This window comes from Fukomys damarensis, unplaced genomic scaffold, assembly GCF_012274545.1.
Source record: "Fukomys damarensis isolate Sample0158 unplaced genomic scaffold, DMR_v1.0_HiC HiC_scaffold_18, whole genome shotgun sequence".
Taxonomy (NCBI): Eukaryota; Metazoa; Chordata; class Mammalia; order Rodentia; family Bathyergidae; genus Fukomys; species Fukomys damarensis.
The window spans coordinates 43,142,912-43,162,668 of record NW_022900930.1 but is presented as its reverse complement, the minus strand read 5'-3'; the positions used below and the strand labels follow the sequence as shown (position 1 = coordinate 43,162,668).

Below are 19,757 nucleotides of genomic sequence, written 5' to 3'. Positions count from 1 at the left end.
CTCACTATGTAGCCCAGGCTGGTCTCAAAATCACAGCAATCCTCCTGCCTCAGCCTCCCGAGTGCTGGGATTACAGGTGTGCGCCACCATGCCTGGCTCTTCAGACTTCTTATATGAATATTTTCATATACATAGTATCTTGGGAATGGGACCCAAATCTAAACAGGAAATTCATTTATGAATGATACATACTTTATACATATAGCTGAAGGTATTTTATACAGTATTTTTAATAATTTGTGCATGAAACAAGTTTCATGGTCAGAAATTTTCCACTTATACTGTCACATCAGTACTCAAAATGTAACCCAGGCTGGTTTCAAACTTGGAATCCTCCTACCTCAGCCTCCCAAGTGCTGGGATTATAAGCATGTGCCACCATGCCTAGCCTCCCTTCTGTAACACTCATCTCTTGTATTCTCCTTACTTATATTCCACAACAGGCCAACATCCAGGGGCTGTACTTCATCCTTTTTTTTTTTTTTTGGGTTTTTCCTTGCAATATGTGTCAGCTCTCCTTTCATACTTACAGTAAAGTCCTTAGTTAGCATTCCTTTCTCAATCTTAAAAACCTCTAGGGGAACCCACTTGGGACCTCCTCCTGTCCCTCAGGAACTATTCCTGTTCCCCAATAAATTTTCCTACTCCTAAAAAATCTTTAAAATTTCTAAAATGAGTACTTGAGGCCAGGCATGGTGGTGAACGCCTGTAATCCCAGCACTCAGGAGGCTGAGGCAGGAGGATCGCTATGAGTGAGTTCCAGGTCAGTCTCAACTACACAGTGAGAACCTGTCTCAGTAAATAAATAAATAAACAAACAAACAAACAAATAAATAAATAAGAGTACTTGATTCACTTGCTATTTCTCCTGGGCTATGTTCTTCCTGATTCCTTTAATCTTTTAGAGATACTAGACAATCACTAAAGGCATCTTTGTTCTTCTTGTTGCTGTTTTATCATAACACATGCTCTTTATTTTTGGAATAATTTTAGCTACAATCTTGTTTTTTGATTTTTGTAGGCTTTTTCCATAGGTAACCTAAATCTTGTGAGTAGTTATTTTGTATAAAATTCTGAGGTGGTATGTATTTATCTTACCTCAGTCATACCTTTGCAGAAGTCTGCATATAAAGCTATGTAGTAACAGTACAGGAGAACATTTACTAGTTCATAAAGTGGAAAATTGTGTTAATATTCAAATGCCCCTCATATAAGGGCCATATAAAAATTATTAGCAGTTTGATTATTTATTTCTATAATGTCTACATAGTTACAATAGTGTATAATATAGCTTTGCATAATACATCATTTCAATAATTCGATCTGTTAAACATAGCACTTATTTTCAAATCCAACACTTGAACAGTTTCCTCTATACATAGGTGAGCAGGGCTAATTAGCATAAGATGCTCTTTATTAAAGAGGTATATGATCTTAGTATTAACAGTTGCTGAAATTGAGTATTTTTATTCAGCATTTTCTTTTCGCTCTGACACAAAACAAAACCCTTAAAAATACTGAAATCTGATAAGTCCAAAGACATTACCTGTTGAATTATATTCACACTATAGTATTAAAAGACTTTTGAAATCTGCACTAGTTACAGACCTTTCCTATCATGATAAGACTGATTGGGAACAGAAATGAAAAAGATACCTTTGAGTTTTCAATGTGGTGCTGATAGGAGGAGAAATGGTAAAATACCTTTGGCTTCTCACAAATGATGGCAACTTGGGGAAATACCAGAAAGTATTCCAATTCATTCTTAGGGGATTTTAGGGAGGTCTGGGCATTGGCTTTAGCTCATGCTAGACGGCCACGACACAATTTCACATGTGAAACACAAAACATTTGCATACTTGGGATCTAAGTCTTCTCTTTTTTTTTTTTTGGTACCGGGAATCAAACACAGGACCTTGCACTTGCAAGGCAGGCGGTGGCACCACTGAGCTAAATCCCTGGCCCTGTGATCTAAGTCTTAATCACAAACTATATTGATATATTTTGGCTATGTTTCATCCTCGGTGCTGAGTTAAAGCACCAATCTGTTATTACTTATTAATAAAATCAAGTATAGACCTACAGATAAGCGCCAGATAAAAGCCTGTTTTGGTAATCTGATTAAACAAAACGCTAAAAAATAAGTTATTTCTACCAAAATCTCTAAAAGGAGTAAAAAATCAAATTATATACCTAAATAAATGTTTTAAAGGAAATCAACCAATCACCTTCTGAAAGTCACACAGATTTGCTAAGGTGCAGTCCTGCTCACCATTAGACTACAACTGGACCCCAACACTGGCTTCATTCATTCTCTGCCTCAGTGCCGTCACTCTCTTCATGGTGATTATCCTCAAGAGTATGAAGGTTCTGTCATGTTCTAATGTGAGTGGGACTCTCACAAAGCCCCAAACGACTGTGCACTGGCAGAAGCTAAAGGTCTAAACAAAGGGGTACGCTCTGACAGTTCATTTTCTTCTTGACTACTATCTGTGTCAGAGTCAGAATCACCCTGAGAAGCAGTATTTTTTGCTTGCAGACTGGATAGGTTTTCTTGGTTTTAGTTAGCCAGGGGTCTACACACTTGCAGTGATTAGAATGGGAACAGGGAAGGATTCTGAGTTTGTCTCCATCTTCATATTCATCCAAACAAATGTCATATACATCATACTCATCTCCTTTCTTAAATTTATGTACAGGGAATTTCTTAAATTGATCCTTATCAGGTCTATTTTTTTCTAGCTCTGTGTCTGTAGTGGAAAAATTGTGTGCATATAAAAATGACTATTAGATGAGACAGATGCCCACTATAATAAGGAAGGAGATTAGACAGTATTCCAAAGGAAGATTAAATTCTAGATCTAGGATAATGTAGGCCCCTTTTTCATATGTGAATTTGTCTTCCAGGGAATTAGCTGATGATTTACCAATACAGATGAAATGTCAATTTTCTTTAACACATCAATGTCACTGGTCCCGTGCTGATGAGGTTCTCATAATGAAAAACTATGAATAGTAGCTGCTTTGTATCCCACTCTCTGTGCATTTAAAACCTTTATATCAAAATTATAATCAAGTCTTCTAATTAACATGATGCAAGTGCCAGATGAATTGTCTTTTACTGGTGGAGTCACTATGGGTTCACAGGCAATCTCTGATTTTGAATTAATCAAAAAACCCTTTAAACCTCAGCTGGAAGTCTATAACTAAATATAGCTGGAAGATCATCAAATGTCTGAGATGCATTTTCAAAATTATATGATAAAATGTCTGCTTCTACAGGTAGTAAGTTTAAGAATGCAAAGTGCTGGATAGTCAAGGTGGTGTAGACTTGTGTGGCTGACAGCATAAGCATCCCTATGGAGAGCAGCAACTTGTCAAAAAGTCACCTAGTGGGCCGGCCCCCAGGACACAGGCTCACCAGCCTCATTGCTGTGGGAGAAGACCCTAGCCTAACTTCATGACTGAATATTCACACTGAACACCAAAGATATCTTCGAAAGTAAATCCAGTAACATCTTTTCCTATGGCCAAAGTCAACCACTCTCTCCTCATCCAAATGGTTCTTCCCTTGGTCTTTATAACATGTTTTCAGGGTATCTTCCTCTGAATTGTTCCTTTCTCTTTCACTCCACTTCTTCCTTCTGTAGCATCAATTAGTAGCTGGTCTTCTAAAACTCAGATTTTCTAGTATAGCCATTTTGAAAAATAGTATGGAGGTTCTTCAAAAAACTAGAAACAAAATTACTGCATGATCTGACAATCTCATGTATAGGTATATATTCAAAGTAACTAAAATCAATGTTAAGATCAGCATTCCAATATTTACTTCAGGACTATTCACAGTAGACAAGACATCCATTGACGGATAAATGGATAAAGAAAATGTGTTGTATGTATACACACAGAGTGAAATACTATACTATACATCCTTTAGAAAGAAGGAATTTTCTACCATTTGTGACAACATAGGTAACTTACAGGAATTTAGACTAGGTGAAGTAACTCAGGCGCAGAAAGATAAATACTGTATGATTCACTTATAAGGGGAATCTGAGAAAGTTGAACTCATAGAGAATAACATGGTGGTTACTAGAGGTTGGTGGGAGTGGGGAAAGGGGACATTGGTATTAGAGGGTATGAAATTTCAATTAAATGAAAGTAATAAGCTTTAGTGATCTACTGTACACCCTGGTGACCGCAGTTAAAAAATGCTATGTTTTGGGCTGGGATTTAGCTCAGTGGTGCCACCACCTGCCGTGCAAGGTCCCAAATTCGATCTAGGGTACCAAAAAAAAAAAAAGGTGTAATAGCCAAATGCATTTGGTGCATGCCTATAATCTCAGCATTCAGGAGGCTAAGGCAAAGGGACTGCTATGAGTTTGAAGCCAGGCTGGACTACATAGCTAGTTCAAGACCCGACTACTTGTCTCAAAAAAAAAAAAAATCAATCAATCAATCAATGGTATAATAAACCACCCTCAAATTTAACGGTAAACTGTCACTGCAGAGATGTAAACTTTGATTACAATGACACAGGTAGGGAAGTATCCCAGTTTTGTGGGATATGGATGTTTCCTACTATGAGGGAGATTAAGAATATAAATTTATACACCCAAACTAAGTAAAAAAGCCATGTAAGGGACTCAAGCAAACAAGAGGCCTTGAACTTAAACTTCATTAATTTTACATTAAATGTACTTCTAGTTTCATGTATAAACCTGTATCTATTAAGTTAAACTCTGAATTGGTTTTTTTGTTTGTTTGTTTGTTTTTGAGACAGGGACTCACTATGTAGTTGAGATTGAGCTGGAACTCACTCTGTAGCCCAGGCTGGTCTCGAACTCACAGCGATACTCCTGCCTCAGCCTCCCAAGTGCTGGGATTACAGGCCACACCACCACACCCAGCCTGAACTGGTAATACAGCTAAAAACATGCATATAAAAACATTAACCTTATAGTCAGGTGTGGTGGTGCACACCTGTATTCCCAGCACTCTGGAGGCTGAGGTAGGAGGACTACAGCAAGTTTGAGGCCAAGCATGGCTACAGAGTGAGTTCAAGATCAGCCTGAACTCAATAGTAAGACCCTGAATCAAAAAACAAAAAGCAAAAGCAAAAAGCTAAAACCAAAACCAAAACCAAACAAATACACACACATGTTCTGGCCAGGATCTGAGCACAAGGATAACTGCTTGAAGAAGTTTACTATGAATTATGCAGAACAGTAATCAGTCATTCTAGGGGAAATATATCATTCCTGTCCTCTGAAAAGTGAACAGAAAAGCTGTAATTACCTGAAAGTAACATGATATTGATAAACTGCTTCATTATGACACTGTATTTTGATGAGATTCAGTCCCAAAGATTGAGGTGTTCCTTTTGATCCTTGCTTCACAAAACACTCTCTGGAAAATAAAAATTAAAAAAACAAAAGCATCAGCTGAGTGTAATGCTTTGTACCTGGAGTCCCAGGGAGCTACAGCAGGAAAATTTCTTAAGCCAACTTGCAAAAACATTAAAAATAAGACTGGGGGAAGTAATATTTTTTACACTTTACACAAACCAAGTACCAAGATGCACAAAATCAAACTTTGATGAAAAGAAGATAAATCTTCTTTTATCTTTTATGTGGTAGTGCATGGCTGTAATCCCAACACTTGAGAAGTTGAGGCAGAAGGATTACCATGAGTTTGAGGCCAGCCTGGGCTACATAGTGAGTCCCTAAAGCCAGCCTGAACTACACAATGAGACCCTGTCTCAAACAAACAAAACAAAACAAAACAAAACAACCACCCTGCACCCTCCCTATCACCCAAGGAGACTTTGGATCCCACAGCCAGTGTTCACAGTATTACACATCAGCCTAGCCACAGAGAAGCAGAGGCCCCTCCTGCCCCTTTGACATCCCTCTGCAGAGCAGGCAGTGCTCCTGACTTACTTCTCCGTGTGTTCCACAGTTGGGCCAGGGGGTTGATCTGGAGAGTTCAGCAAGGACCCGGGCAGAGGCGTTGGTGCTGACAGCTGCTGGAGGTCCCAGGCAGGTAGGCCAGGTGCCCAGAGAGATTTGTCTACTCCTCTGCCTATGCCACCAGCTATTCTTCCCAGAGGTAATGAAGAGGCATCTGAACTCCCTCTTCCAAGAACTCTGAAATGGTACAAAGAGAGGCAAGTCAGAACTTTTCTAGTCATACTGTTTATATACACTTCATCTTCTCCCAAGCCTGAATTTGGGGGGCGGGGGTAGTGGGGATCAACTCAGGATCATGTGCTAGCTAGCAAGGCAGGTGGTGGCACCACTGAGCTAATAAATCCCTGGCCCCTTCTTCTTCTGTTTTGTGACACAGGGTCTCACTATATAGTTGGTCTTCAACTTACTATGTACCCCAGGTCTCCTTAAATGTGCAGGAATCCTATCTCAGCTTCCTAAGTGCTGGGATTACTGGCATGCATGGATTCCCTTTCTGAAGGAGTCAGCCAAAGCCACAACTTTGGGATTCTCTCAGATTCATGACATTCACAATGGCTACTGATATTAATTCTTAGAGCCATCTTCCCAAGCAGAGTTGAAGGGAATATGACTCACCAGGTTAAAGAGCCTCTTCAATCAGGGACACTTACTAAGGGGTAAGGGGGCAAATGAACTTGTGAATGGCCCGGTGGAGTACTTATCACCCTTTCCCAGTGATTGCCTCAATCAGTGGCAGCTAGCCGCTCCTGGAACTGGAAAATGTTTACTGGAAACCCTTGCTTGCATGGTAACACGCCCCTGCCACAACTTCTCTTTCCACCTAGGCTTGATGGTTGCATGGGAAGGGGACTTGACTTACTTATTCCAACCAACAGAGGCCTCTGCTAGCTTGCTATCCCCAGCTGCCAATACCAGAGGATCAGGAAAAGCAGGATGGTGTTCTTCTTTCTCCTTGTGAACCATGTTAGCCGATAAGCCTCGACCTAAAATGCCTCTACCTGAAAGAACCAAACCTCAGCTATAACTGTGAGCCAAACTCGTTTCATAGTAGTTACTTTTCTAAATATAAACTTAAAGATTTAAGGACCAAGTACCTATACACATCACAATTCTCAAGTTTGTTTTCCACGTACCTAAAGAAGGCATTTCTCGTTTCAGAGGAGCCTGGGACACCGTCTCAAGACCCATACCTCGGAACATGGACACCAAACCAACACACTCCTGAAGAAATGCAATAAGTAAAGTTATTCTAAGATGTAGTTTAAAACCCCAGCTCTGCTAAAATCCTTGTCATTTTTGTTTCTGAAAACTTCCCTTTGCCTCAATCTCCTTGACTGTGCCAATAGTTTATTATGATATATGTATTCCCATTGTAATGTTCTGCTACTCTCAAACAAATATTCTTCTTTGGAAAAGAGAGATAAAATAAAACCCCAGAAACAATGGCATTTTTGAAACCTTGGTAAACATTAAAATTAGTCTTCAGGACCAGGTTGATGGTACATGCTTATAATCCCAGTACTTGAGAAGCTGAGGCAGGAGGATTGCCATGATTTTGAGGCTAGTCTGGGCTACACAGTGAGTTGAAGGCCAGCCTGAACTACATAGTAAGATCCTGTTTCAAAAGACAAAAACAAACCAAAAAAAAAAAAAACAGTCTTCAAAATTCATAAATGTTAAAAAGGCATATAACTATTTCAAAAAAAATTTTAGGCTCATTATAGAGTACAGCACTGCAAAAAAAAACCCAGAACTTTCTTTCAACATCCAATCATGGATTACTTTATTAGATCTTTTTTTCTGTACCCAGAATCAAACTCAGAACCTTGCACTTGCCAGGCAGGTGTGGCGCCACTGAGCTACATCCCTATCCCTACTTTATTAGATTTTTAAGTATAGCTACAGTTAGAAGTCCATGACATAAAGCTAGGCATGGTGGTGCAAACCTATAATCCCAGCAATTGGAAGGCTGAGGCAGAAGGATCCCCACAAGTTCAAGGCCAGCCCAAGCTATAGTGAGTTCAAGGCTAGCCAGAACTCCATAGTGAGACCCTGTCTCAAAAAAAAAAAAAAAAAGTGCCCTTTTTTTTCTTTTCAGCAAAACATTTATTGGAATAGGGAAGGGGGGGCAGGGGTATGGGGAAAAAATGAGAAGCAAGACCTGTCATGTAAAGATCCTAATGATGAATGTAACTGTACTGTATACTTAAAAAAATACCAATAAGCTCAATGAAAAAAAATTCATTGGTACATTTTAGATATACATGATAAAATTTATCATAGGGATTTTGAACCTGTACATGATATATCTTGCTTATTCTTTTTTTCCCATTCCACTCCCCTCCCTTCAACCCTTTTCCTTCCTTATTTACAAAAGCTTTGTTTCTATTTTTCCCTTTTGTTCTTTTTCCTTCTTATCCCTTCTTTCCTTTCCTCTATCCCCCTTTTGCTCCCCTTCCCATTTGAGCATTTTCTTCCCATTTCCCAATATCTATTATACATTCTGGTCTTTATTTATATCTCTGGTTTCTCACACCACAGAAATAATGTCGGATTTAAACATGTGTGTCCAATTTCTCTCCCTAAAGAGTTTGTTCTCATGATGCATCCATTTAGCTAGAAATGTCTCAAGGTTATCCTTCTTTAGGGCAGAGTAGTACTCCCTCATATTAAATAAAAACACATTTGTATCCATTCATTGGTTGATGGGCGTTTGGGCTGTTTCTAAGCTATAGCTATTATAAACTATGAAAGCCCATAATTTGGCACAGTATGCTGGTGCACACTTATAATCCCAACACTGTAGGAAGCTGAGACAGGAGGACTACAATTTCAAGACCACCTTGGGCAACTCATCAAGACCTTATCTCAAAAAAATTTTTTTTTTAATTTTATAGAGTTAATGATGTATCTTGATATAAAGGCCCTAAATTCAATCCCCAGTACTGCCCAACAGAGTGAAGAGACAATCCACAGTGTGAGAAAAAAATTTTACCAGCTACTCATCAAAGGACTACTATCTAGACTATATAAGGGCCAGGGATTTAGCTCACTGGTGCTGCCACTGGCCTCACAAGCACAAGGTCCTGAGTTTGATACCTGGTACCAAAAAAAAAAAAAAAAAAAAAAGGAATATATAAAAAAAATCAGACCCCCTCACATTAAAACCGATCAAACCATGAATGGACAAAGAAGATACATTTTCTTTATAGGATGGAATACTACTCTGCCATAAAGAAGGATGAGCCTCCAAAAAAAAGGATGCACTTCAGACATTTATAGCTAAATAGATGGACCTTAACACCAGACTCTTCAGTGAAATAAATGGGACACACGTGTTTATTTGCTTTGTTGGATTTTGTTTGTTTGTTTGTTTTTTGGTACCAGGAATCAAACTCAGAACCTTGTGCTTCCAAAGTAGGTGGTGGAACTACTGAGCTAAATCCCCAGCCCTGGTTTCTTTCTCCCTCTTTTTTTTGGGGGGGGGTACCAAGAATCGAACTCAGGACCTTACACTTGCAAGGCAGGTGGCGGAACCACTGAGCTAAATCCCCAGCCCTAGACACACATGTTTAAATATCACATTGTTTCTCAGGTGAGAGGAACCAAAAGTGAAAATGAGGACTAAAATGTATAATAATATTGGAAAATAGGAAGAAAATGTTGAATGAGGAGAACAAGGGAAGAGGGAGAGAGAAAAAAGGGCTAAGTGAAAATAGAAGGAAAAAATAGAAACAAAGCTTTTGAACAAAGGGAGAGGAGGGGGCTTATGGGAAGGAGGGGAGTGGGAAAAAAGAGGTGGGATGTATTACAGTTTTTTTTTTTTTTGGCACCAGGGATTGAACTCAGGTCCTTGTGCTTGCAAGGCAGGCCACCGAACCGCTAGCTAAATCCCCGGCCCCAGGATGTATTATGTACAGGCACAAACTCTCAATGACAAGTGTTATCATTATGTATGCCTAAAATGTACCAAATGTTTTGCTAAATAAAAAATTAATTACATTCTTAAAGTGTAGAGTTCTTAGTACCTCCTAAGTAAAAGAAATACCAAGTGTATTATTACTATAAAAATTAATCAGGAGATTAAGAACACACACATTCTTATTGTAATAGCAATAGCTAAAGATACTCTTTTTCTTTAAGATTTGGCCAAAGAACTTCCTTTTCCCCCCAAAGAGCTTTTGAAAGGAACAAATCTAACAATTTTACCTCAGATGTAGGAACTACTGCCAATATCATGAAACCCAACTAGGGTAAAAAGCTGAACACTCAGATAAAAACAACAGGCCATACCATTGAAACTATTCAATTATGGATGGATGAATGGATGGACAAACTGAACTACAGGACTGATCTAAAGCACTTATCCAAGTCCACCTAGTGTTTATTATGAGATACTTTTCTAGAGTCACAATTTTAGTATTTGAACTGTATGCCTAGTAGATGCAATTACTTGGGTTTTTTGTTTTGTTTTGCTTTGTTTTTGAGACAGAGTCTCATTACGTAGTTGAAGCTGGCCTTGAACTCACTATGCCATCCAGGCTGGCCTCCAATTCACAGTGATCCTCCTGCCTCATCCTCTCTAGTGCTGGGATTACAGGTATGCACCACCATGCCTGGCAAGATGCAATTACTTGGTGAAAACAAACCAATAGTGGCACAGTTTATAATAGCTAAATCTTGGAAACAGCCTAAATGCCCATCAAACCATGAATGAATAAAGATGTGGTTTTTAAAAATCTAGAAAAAAAAGAAAGAAGAGGATTTTTTTATTCAATGGAGTACTGCTCTGTCATAAAGAAGGATAACCTTGAGACATTTCTAGCTAAATGGACGCACCTTGAGAACACACTCTTAAGTGAGAGAAATTGGAACATACATTTAAATACTACACTGTTTCTTTGGTGTGAGGAACTAAAAGTGGAAATAAGGACCAAAATGTTTAATAGATATTGGGAAATGAGAAGAAAATGTACAAATGAGAAGGGGGACAAGGAATAGGGGAGGGGGAAAGGAAAGGAGGGACAAGAAAAAAAAAGAAGAAAAAAATGGAAACAAAGCTTCTGTAAATAAGGAGGGGAAGAGGGGTTAAATGGAGGGGGAATGAGAAAAAAGAAGCAAGATATATCAAATACAGGTTCAAAAATCCCTATGATGAATGTTATCATTATGTGTATCTAAAATGTACCACAAAAAGGGGGGTAGAGATGTAGCTCAGTGGCACTGTGCCTTCTTGCCAAATTCAAGGTCCTGAGTTCAATTCCTGGTACCAAAAAATAAAATTAACTCCCAGTAACTCCCCGCCAAAACTTTTAAAAATAAAAAATAAAATTTAAATTTAAAAAATCAAAATGTACCAATAAATGTTTTGCAGAAGAAAGAAAAAGAGAGTGAGAGACAACCAAAAAAATGCCTTGGTTTTGTACAAGGCTTCCCAGATTCTTAAGCATTTTGAAATCCGTTACTTCCCTTGACCACAAAGCAAGCTGTATATTACTGCTGTGCAACCAACCAAATGTGCTTACCCTTTGTGCTGACCGATTCTGTGTGCCAGGTACCTCTGGCTTTCCAAACATATGGCCTCTGGCTGTAGGTCCTGCCCTTCCCAGAGATAAATTCAAAGGTCTAGGAGCTTGTGGCCAACAGCCTGGCATCCGTACAAACTGAGATGGGTGGGCAGGAGCAGGGGCCCTGAATGATGGGCGGATAGGATCCATCGAAAATCTGTAGAAGACCAAGTGTTGAATCTATTCTGGTTGATTACCTGCCAGCAATTAAAAAAATTTAGATTTCCAAGTATTTTTGTTTTCCTTCAAGAAAGACAAACTCTCAAAGCATTTAAAAAAGTTACTTTATCAGTGATATGATCAGCCTTCTATAACATATTCACTTTAAAAGCTCCTATCTGAGCTTGAAAAAATCTAAACACCTTCTATTATAATCCCTTAGGGGCCCAAGCCCTCCTCCAATTTCCTCACAAACTTACACTTTCTTCCCAAATAGCCTCTTAGAGAATGAGCCCTATAAATTAGTCACCTGTTGTAGAAGGAAGTTATTTTATATATGGGGATGATTTTGGTTAATAAACAAGTCCATAGTTAACTTGTCAACAAATACTTATGGGTGTTTTGTCAGAGTCCTTTTTCCCCCAACTATAACTGCATTAAACTCATCTCCTTAATCTTTCACTGCCTCTCTGAATCTATATCCAAGTCCTTCCTATAAAACTATTCCAAACTCTAGCAGGACAGAGATCTCCAGGATACAGAGCTATTTACCTTGAGTTCACAATATTTTCTGGTTCTCTGAGGTTCCATTCATTGAACATCTTCTGTCTCGCAGGTAACCAGGGATTAGTCTCTCCTTCACCCCAATCTCTCAAGTCTAAGGTTTGTGAGGCCTCTTCAAAATTGCTTTAAACCCTACAAACTTCAAGACTCCCATTCTAAAGGGCTCCTCTCATTGTCCTGACCTGTTCTTTGAAGAACATATTTACTTTTTATTTTGATGCTTAGGATCCAACCCAGGGCCTTGTGCTTGCTAAGCATGAGCTCTACAACTGAGCTACTTCCTCCATCCTTACTTTATTTTTGAGACTGGGGTCTCCCTAAATTCCTAGACTGCCGTTGAACTTAACAATCTTCTTGCTTTAGCCTCCCTAGTAGCTGGGAAAAGGAATATGCCCATACTCCAGGTAAAGAATCTTTCTTAAGGACTGGGGATTTAGCTCAGTGGCACAGCACGTGCCTGGGAAGCACGAGGTCCTGAGTTCAATTTGATCCCTGATACCAAAAAAAAAAAAATCTTTCTTAACTAAAAAGTCAGTAAACTGTTTTTAACTTTTGAAAACCTGTCTGCAGTATATTAGCTACAAAGAAATCAGGCTGTGCATATGAAGAAAATAACACTCAACACCTAAGTCAATTTTATAGGTAGGTGGAGGTAGTTTGTTTTGGTACCAGGGAATGAACTCGATATCTTGTGCTTGTGAGGCAGGCGGCAGAACCACTGAGCTAAATCCCCAGCCCTAGGTGGATGCAGTTTTGAATTAATCTACCCTCTTTTATGCTATAAGCGCTGCCTATGTTTCCTTTCGCAAGACTACAGAGCTCTCCCCTTTCACTGCTAAAACTCTTTTAGTTTAGTAAGCCTGGACTCTTCCCTTACATCTCTACAAGCCCACAAGAATCCAGAATAATCAGTTTGTCTAATGGTAAAAGGGGTGATCAAAAAGTACAGTGAATTTTGCTTAAGGGCTTTAAAAAAATTGCAGTTAAACACACACACACTCACACACACACACACATTGCCAAAAGCAGTAGGATAAGTGTAATGGCAATGTGACTTTTAATTGTAATAAAATTTGTAAACAGTCACCAAATTGTCCAAACACCAGATCTGGAACCCTGTGAACACTGCCTCTCCCCCAGAGTCCCCATCTTCCCCATGGAAGATGAACATTTAAAATCGATTCACAGCCCGGGGATTTAGCTCAGTGGTTCTACTATCTGCTTTGTAAGCTTGTAAGCACAAGGTCCCGAGTTCAATCCCTGTACCACAAAATAAATAAATAAATATAAATCGATTCAGGCCATGAAGGCAGCCACAATAATGTAACTAAAGACACAAAAGCACTTCCAGAACTGCTTTAGAAAGTGTCAAGATGATAGGGAAAGTGTATTCAAAGCCAAGGGGAGTATCTAGGGAGGACTCATGGCAATGTGTCTTTTACTGTAATTTTTTAAAATGTAAACATTCGTCATATTTTTTCCTGAGAGGTGCTGTAACACCCACCAGGGCCGGGAATGTAGCTCAGCAGCGCAGCGCCTGCCTGGCAAGTTCCAGGCCTGGAGTTCCATTTTAGGTACCAAAGAAAGAAAAGGATGTAGGGCACCAAAGGATTTCTGGAATCTTCTTTCTCCGCCCTTCCCTCACTTCTACAGACTGAAGGCCCTCCCTTCACAGACTTCCACATTTAGTCAGCACACACTTACCCGAAAAAGTGAGGTTCCACAGGGCCGGGCCTACCTTCCCCTCAGGTCTGTCGGGCAAGGGGACCAGCCAGGGGCCTGACTGGAGGCGTAGGCCCTAAAGGCAAACCCCACGCTCTTCACACGTGAGAGAAAACTGCCTTTTCCCAAACCACCAGCTCTGCTCAGGGTCCTGCCCACTATTTCCCAAGCACTAACAGGCTTCTCGGCAGCCCTCCTGCAAGCCTTCCCCTCTCCGGTCACCAAATGACCCTCTCAGGGAGACCCCGTTCCCCCCTCGTGCCAGCCGGCAATAACGACTTCCGGCTGCCTGGCCCCGCCCACCTCCCACCTCCTGGGGGAGGGCCCTGAGTGGGCGGGGTGGCCCAGCTCGCCCCGCACACAAATGTTGGGGAGGTCAGCCCAGCCTGTACCCGCTGCCTGGCTCCTCCAGCCTTAAACACAAGTCTCAGCCTCTCACCTGGGCTCTAGTCCTCGTAGGCCCTACTGAGCCTCTAGAGAAGACTGTGTTTACCCCGCCATGCAGAAATCTCCACATGTGGGCCAGATGCTGATTTCTGGTCCTCTGGGCCCCTAGAGATGTAGCCCAGTGGCCCCCAGACAACTTGTAGGTGTTCCTGAAAAAGACTGAACCCGAGGGCTTCCGCATGGAGGTACAGTACATCCCCAGCCATTCACTGATTGAGACAGGGTTTCACTATGAAGTTCAGGCTTCAAATTTGCTGTCCTCTTGTCTCCGAGGCCTGAGTAGCTGGAATTACAGGTGTGAGCCACTACGCCTGACCAGCTTTTTTTTGTTTTGTTTTGGTTTGTTCGTTTTAATGAGGTCTCACTTTAAATTCTCAGTCTTCCTGCCTTACCCTCCTGAGTAGCTGGTATTACAGGTATGTCCCCCCATTCCTGGGTTTCCTTGGATTTCCATACTGTGTTTATGTAAGAGTAGTTAGCCTCTATACAGTATCTTAAATTCATCCATACATCACAAATACTGCTTATTTCACCAAAGAAGACTCCATATAATCTTGGTATTGATTGGACATAAGGATGAATGAAGTGGGGCTGGGAAGGCTAAGCCAAAAGGACCGTGCATTAGAGGCAAGCCTGGACTACACAGAGACCATGTCTCAAAAAAGAGCGGGGGTGGGGATGTAGCTCAATGTGAAGACTCTGGGTTCAATCCCTAGTACCATACAAAAGAAAAAAAGAAAGAAAGACGAAGAAAACTCACTATCAGGCAACTTAGTGAGTCCCTTTCTCAAAATAAAATAAGAAGGCATGTAGCTCAGTGGTAGAGTGTTTGCCTAACATGCACAGGAGTCTGGGTATAATCCCCGGGAGGGGGGACAAAGAGAAGGAGGGAGAATATATGACTATGAATATCAGCTTTTTCCTGCTTTCAAACTCAAACTGAAACATTTGCTTTTCCTGAGTCTTGAGCCTGCCAGCCCTTGGACTGGAACTACATCACTGGTCTCTTCTCAGGCCAGTTGGAACTGGAACTACACCATTGACTCGCCAGGGTGCCCAGCTTGCCAACTCACCTTTTTATCCTGATTAATACTCAGAGAGTGGTCAAGAGGAAGCAATTTCTCCTGAGAACATTAAGTTACCACAGTGCCTTACTGCTGTGGTTTGGACAGTTTGTCCCCGTGACATGTTGATGTCGATTCCCAATGTGGAGGCATTGGGAGGTGAGGCCTTTTGGAGGGGATTAGGTCATGGAGCACTGTTCTCATGAATAGAATTATTATCTTCCTCAAGAGACTGGATTGTTACAGGCATGGTGCCATATGCCTGTGAACCCAGCATTTTGGCAGGCTGAGGCAAGAGGATCACAAGTTCAAGCCTATCCTAGGCAATTTATCAAGACTCTATCTCAAAATTTTAAAAAAAGTAAAGGGGTAGGGATGTAGCTCAGTTCTCACAGGAATGGATTTTTCAAGAGTAGATTAGATTGTTCTACAGAAGCAAGGCCAGCACCTTCCCTTAGTCTCACACACTACTCAGGCCCACTGCCCTTCCTTTTTTTGCAGAACAGATGCTGGTATTAATTGGTATTGATCTCATGCTCTTAGACCTCCAGAACCAAGAGCCAAAATAAACCTCTTTCGTTTATAAATCACAGTCTCAGATACTCTGTTATAGCAACAGAAAACAGACACTTACTAACATATATGCACCAGAAAAATGCAATAGATGTTATCTCCATCTGTTTTCTGCTGTTATAAGAGAATAGTAAAAATTTCTTTACAGAGAATACAGAGAGAAACAGAGAGAGGGAGAGAACTACAGACTGGATGATTTATGAAGGAAATTAATTGATTTCCCACAGCTCTGGATTCAGGAAGTCCAAGTTTTCAGAGCCTGCATCTAATGAGGGGCTTCTTGCTTCGTCCTGTCATGGCAAGAGCACCACATGGCAAGAGAGGGTAAAAAAACATGCACATGAGAGATATTGCTTTTAAAAACCACTCCTGACATCCACCCATTCATGAGAGTGGAGCCCATGTGAACTAACTGCCTTGTTTTCTGTTTTTTGATGGGGGGAGCAGAGAGACAAGATTTGGTATGTAGCCCCGGCTGGCCTCAGACTCACACTGAGCTTCCTCTCCTACCTCAGCCTCCCTAGTGCTGGGGTTATAGACCTGTGCTGCCACACCCAGCTCCTAAGGACCTCTTGAAGGTTCCACTTTCCAATACCATCACAGTAGCAGTTAAATTTCAACATGATTAGTTTGAGTGTCTTGAGGAGGCTATGGCAATGTTGGCAATCTCAGATACTTGTGGATAGTGGGCAGTGTGGCAAGTCCACTGACTCAAAGTGTATTTTTATTTGTTTGTTTTTGGTACCTGGGATCGAACTTGGGCCGTTGCACTTGTGAGGTAGGCAGTGGAACCATTCAGATAAATTCCCAGCCCTCAAAGTGCATTGTTAAACAGCAAATGCTACACAGCTAAAAATCTGACTAAAATTAGTTTTGAGAGCCACAATCGGAAGGTCAGAGTCAGCTATTAGAGTGGAACAACAACAATGAAACCTGAAGAAGCCAGGACCTCCACAATGAATCAAAGCTCAGGTGGGGCCTGCACACTGTGGCCTCCCATATGGAGAGGTAGACAGTTCAACCTTTATTAGGAGTTACAGGTCTGGCATGCAGTCATAGCCAACTCATCTAGAGCAGTCTTTTACCTGGTGCCCAGACTACAGTGGTGGGTACGTTGCCGGGTCTGCAACACCATGGATCCAGGCAGTAGAGTCTCATCTCACATCTGAGTCCAACTATACTCATCAAAGAATGAACCCTCATACATGCACCCGTGTGAGTGACAGAGATGGTTTGATCAGCAGTTGTGATCTGTTTCCATGGTTGATGACCCTAAAGAGGGAAGTCTGTAACCTGCCAGACTGTACTTTTCCAGGTGGCCAATCAAATAGCAAGACCACTGTCAAGCCCATGAGTCAGTAACAGCAGAATGGCATCAATCAGGAGTACTGGCCAGACCTCTGAGAACAGCTTTGAGTTCTGCCTACCCAGTGGAGCATCCACATCCACTTTGCACTCCACATGGCCGGCACTGATGCCCAACAGCACAGCAGCCCTGTGGACACCACTGGCTTTGGCTTAGCCAAACATTAGTGAAGCAGGGCATAGCATTTCAGGGAACCTCTGAAACTGAGAACCTCACTGACTGATAGCTTTGCTTTGCATTTTGGGAAGGAGGACAAACTCCCCCCAAATGGACAGCTTCCACAAAAAGGCAATGCTAAAAATAAAATAAAAATAAACAAACAGCAATGCTATCAGGCAACCTGCTGTACTGGAGTGCACCGTTTTTGACAGGAGGGACAGGTTGGGCCCTTCCACACAGCTTCATGTATGTATGTGTGTGGAGGGGTATACTGGAGATTGAACACTGAACCCATGGCCTTTGCAGTGAGCTACATTCTCACCCCACCCCCTTTTTAAGGCAGATTCTAAATTGCCTAAGTTGCTGCCCAGGCAGGGATCAACTGCAAGTTGAGGTCACAATCCGCCTGCCTCAGCTTCCCTCAGTGCTAGGATTACAAGTACACACTCACATGGCTAGTTGTTGAATCTTAGTTAACCCAGCCCAAAACAATAGTATCAGTCACAGGTTTGATGGGTATGTGTTGTGGCACACTTTGCAAGGTGTTCAGTTTTTTGTTTGTTGTTGTTTTGGTACCGGGGAATCAAACTCAGGACCTTGTGTGTGAGGCAGGCAAGGAGACACTGAGCTAAATCCCCAGTGCAGGTGTTCATTTTTTATAAGAACCCAGTTTGCAAGCTAAGCATGGCTGCTTTTCAGCAGGGGTGGACCTGAGCTGGGGATTTAGCTCAGTGGTGCCGCCACCTGTGTCACAAGCACAAGGTCCCAAATTTGATCCCTGGTACCAAGGGAGGGGGGAAGGGGTGCACCTCTAGGCCACATCAAGGTGGCAATAAATCCAGGACCCTCCAAGGAGCATCTTTGGGTGGAGGCTGCCTCCATTTGACCTGCTCCAATCAACAAGATGATCAACCATGGACTTTAACTTCAAAGGAGTTATTAGGATTATGGAGCCCCAAGACATGAGCACATCTCTCTTTGCAGCAATTCCTGAGAGGTCTAATCCCCTCAGACACTTATAGGCATAGAATATTCATATACAACTTATAGGATAAAATATTCATATACAACCCCAGAGCCAGCTGTACAATCACTGGAGGAAGCCACAAGGAGAGTACTTTGGACCAGCTCAAAGCCCTACCTACAAGGTCAGCCTGATCCTTGCTTATCTCTGGAGGAAGCTAGGAAACTTTCCAGCCATATCAACTTTGTTTCTTACTTATTTGTGCAGAAATGTATGCTGTGGTGGCACACACCTGTAATCCCAGCACTTGGGAAGCAGAAGCAGGAGAATCACTGTGAGTTCAAGGCCAGCCTGGGCTACATAGTACATTCAAGGCCAGCCTGGACTATATAGTGAGACCCCATCTCAAAAAAAAAAGAAAAAAAAAAAGGATAGCTCAAGCACCAGGAGGTAGGCTGGGCCCCGATCCACAGCGGGAAGGAGAACCACACCAGCTCCCGACCCAGCCGCCATCGCTCAAATGCTGGGAAGGTAGCACAAGCGCGCCCCCCCCCCGCACTCTCAGACCTCCTGACTGTGCCATTCTTTGGACCCACTCTGCAAAGACAGAGGTGGTCATCAAGGGTATTTTTCTGAGTTCCCAACTTTGAACATCTTTAAAGAAAGGGCGTGGGAAACCTGTAATAGAACGTTGAGGAGTTCAACCATTTGGAAGGATGGGGAACTCAATCTGGGCCTTGCAGCCAAAGGTCAGTCAGCATCATGGGGTTCAGCCATTAGCTAACTGAGATCAGGGGTCTTGCATCCTTGCTCTGTCTGAGCCATTAAATGGTAAATATACTATATTGAAATTTTGTTCACTGCAGACATGTTCTGGACTGCTTCTTGATTTCAATTTAATTCAAATGATTTAAGGGTGATAGACTAGTGACTACCACAGGTGGTCAGTGTCCAAGTTGTGCTTGATCTTAATGTGTTGCTGATTGTATCAGTTGGGGTAAAGCATTGCCGTTGATTTGATGAGCTGTTTTCTCTGATGTTATGAAGATGAGAATGTCTGTGGGTCACTAGAGACACAGAAGCTACGGCGCATCTATATCAGGAAGATTTGGGTGACAATCCAGAGATTAAACCATGGACAGTCCGACAACAAAAATTAAAATGAGAAAACACTTAAGCAAGACACAAGGACAGACTTCC

The 19,757-nt window shown here is 41.6% G+C and overlaps 1 protein-coding gene and 1 pseudogene across 2 annotated transcripts in view; both read right to left on the bottom strand.

Annotated features, from left to right (window-relative positions):
• Piwil2 (piwi like RNA-mediated gene silencing 2) overlaps positions 1 to 14,236 on the bottom strand; it is a 68,019-nt gene extending 53,783 nt beyond the window's left edge. Inside the window, exons 1-6 of one of the 2 annotated variants that reach the window (XM_010624248.1) lie at positions 13,967 to 14,236; positions 11,498 to 11,736; positions 7,106 to 7,193; positions 6,832 to 6,970; positions 5,943 to 6,149; positions 5,299 to 5,409 (exon numbers count right to left, since the gene is read on the bottom strand). In XM_010624248.1, coding sequence (XP_010622550.1) covers positions 5,299 to 5,409; positions 5,943 to 6,149; positions 6,832 to 6,970; positions 7,106 to 7,193; positions 11,498 to 11,689 — 737 coding nt within the window. In that variant the 5' untranslated portion in view covers positions 11,690 to 11,736; positions 13,967 to 14,236. Of the gene's footprint in view, positions 1 to 5,298; positions 5,410 to 5,942; positions 6,150 to 6,831; positions 6,971 to 7,105; positions 7,194 to 11,497; positions 11,737 to 12,250; positions 12,381 to 13,966 lie in introns of those variants that run through there. The other variant, XM_010624257.1, reaches the window with a different exon arrangement.
• On the bottom strand, positions 2,217 to 3,862 carry LOC104862774 (annotated as a pseudogene).
• Positions 14,237 to 19,757: the final 5,521 nt, after the last annotated feature.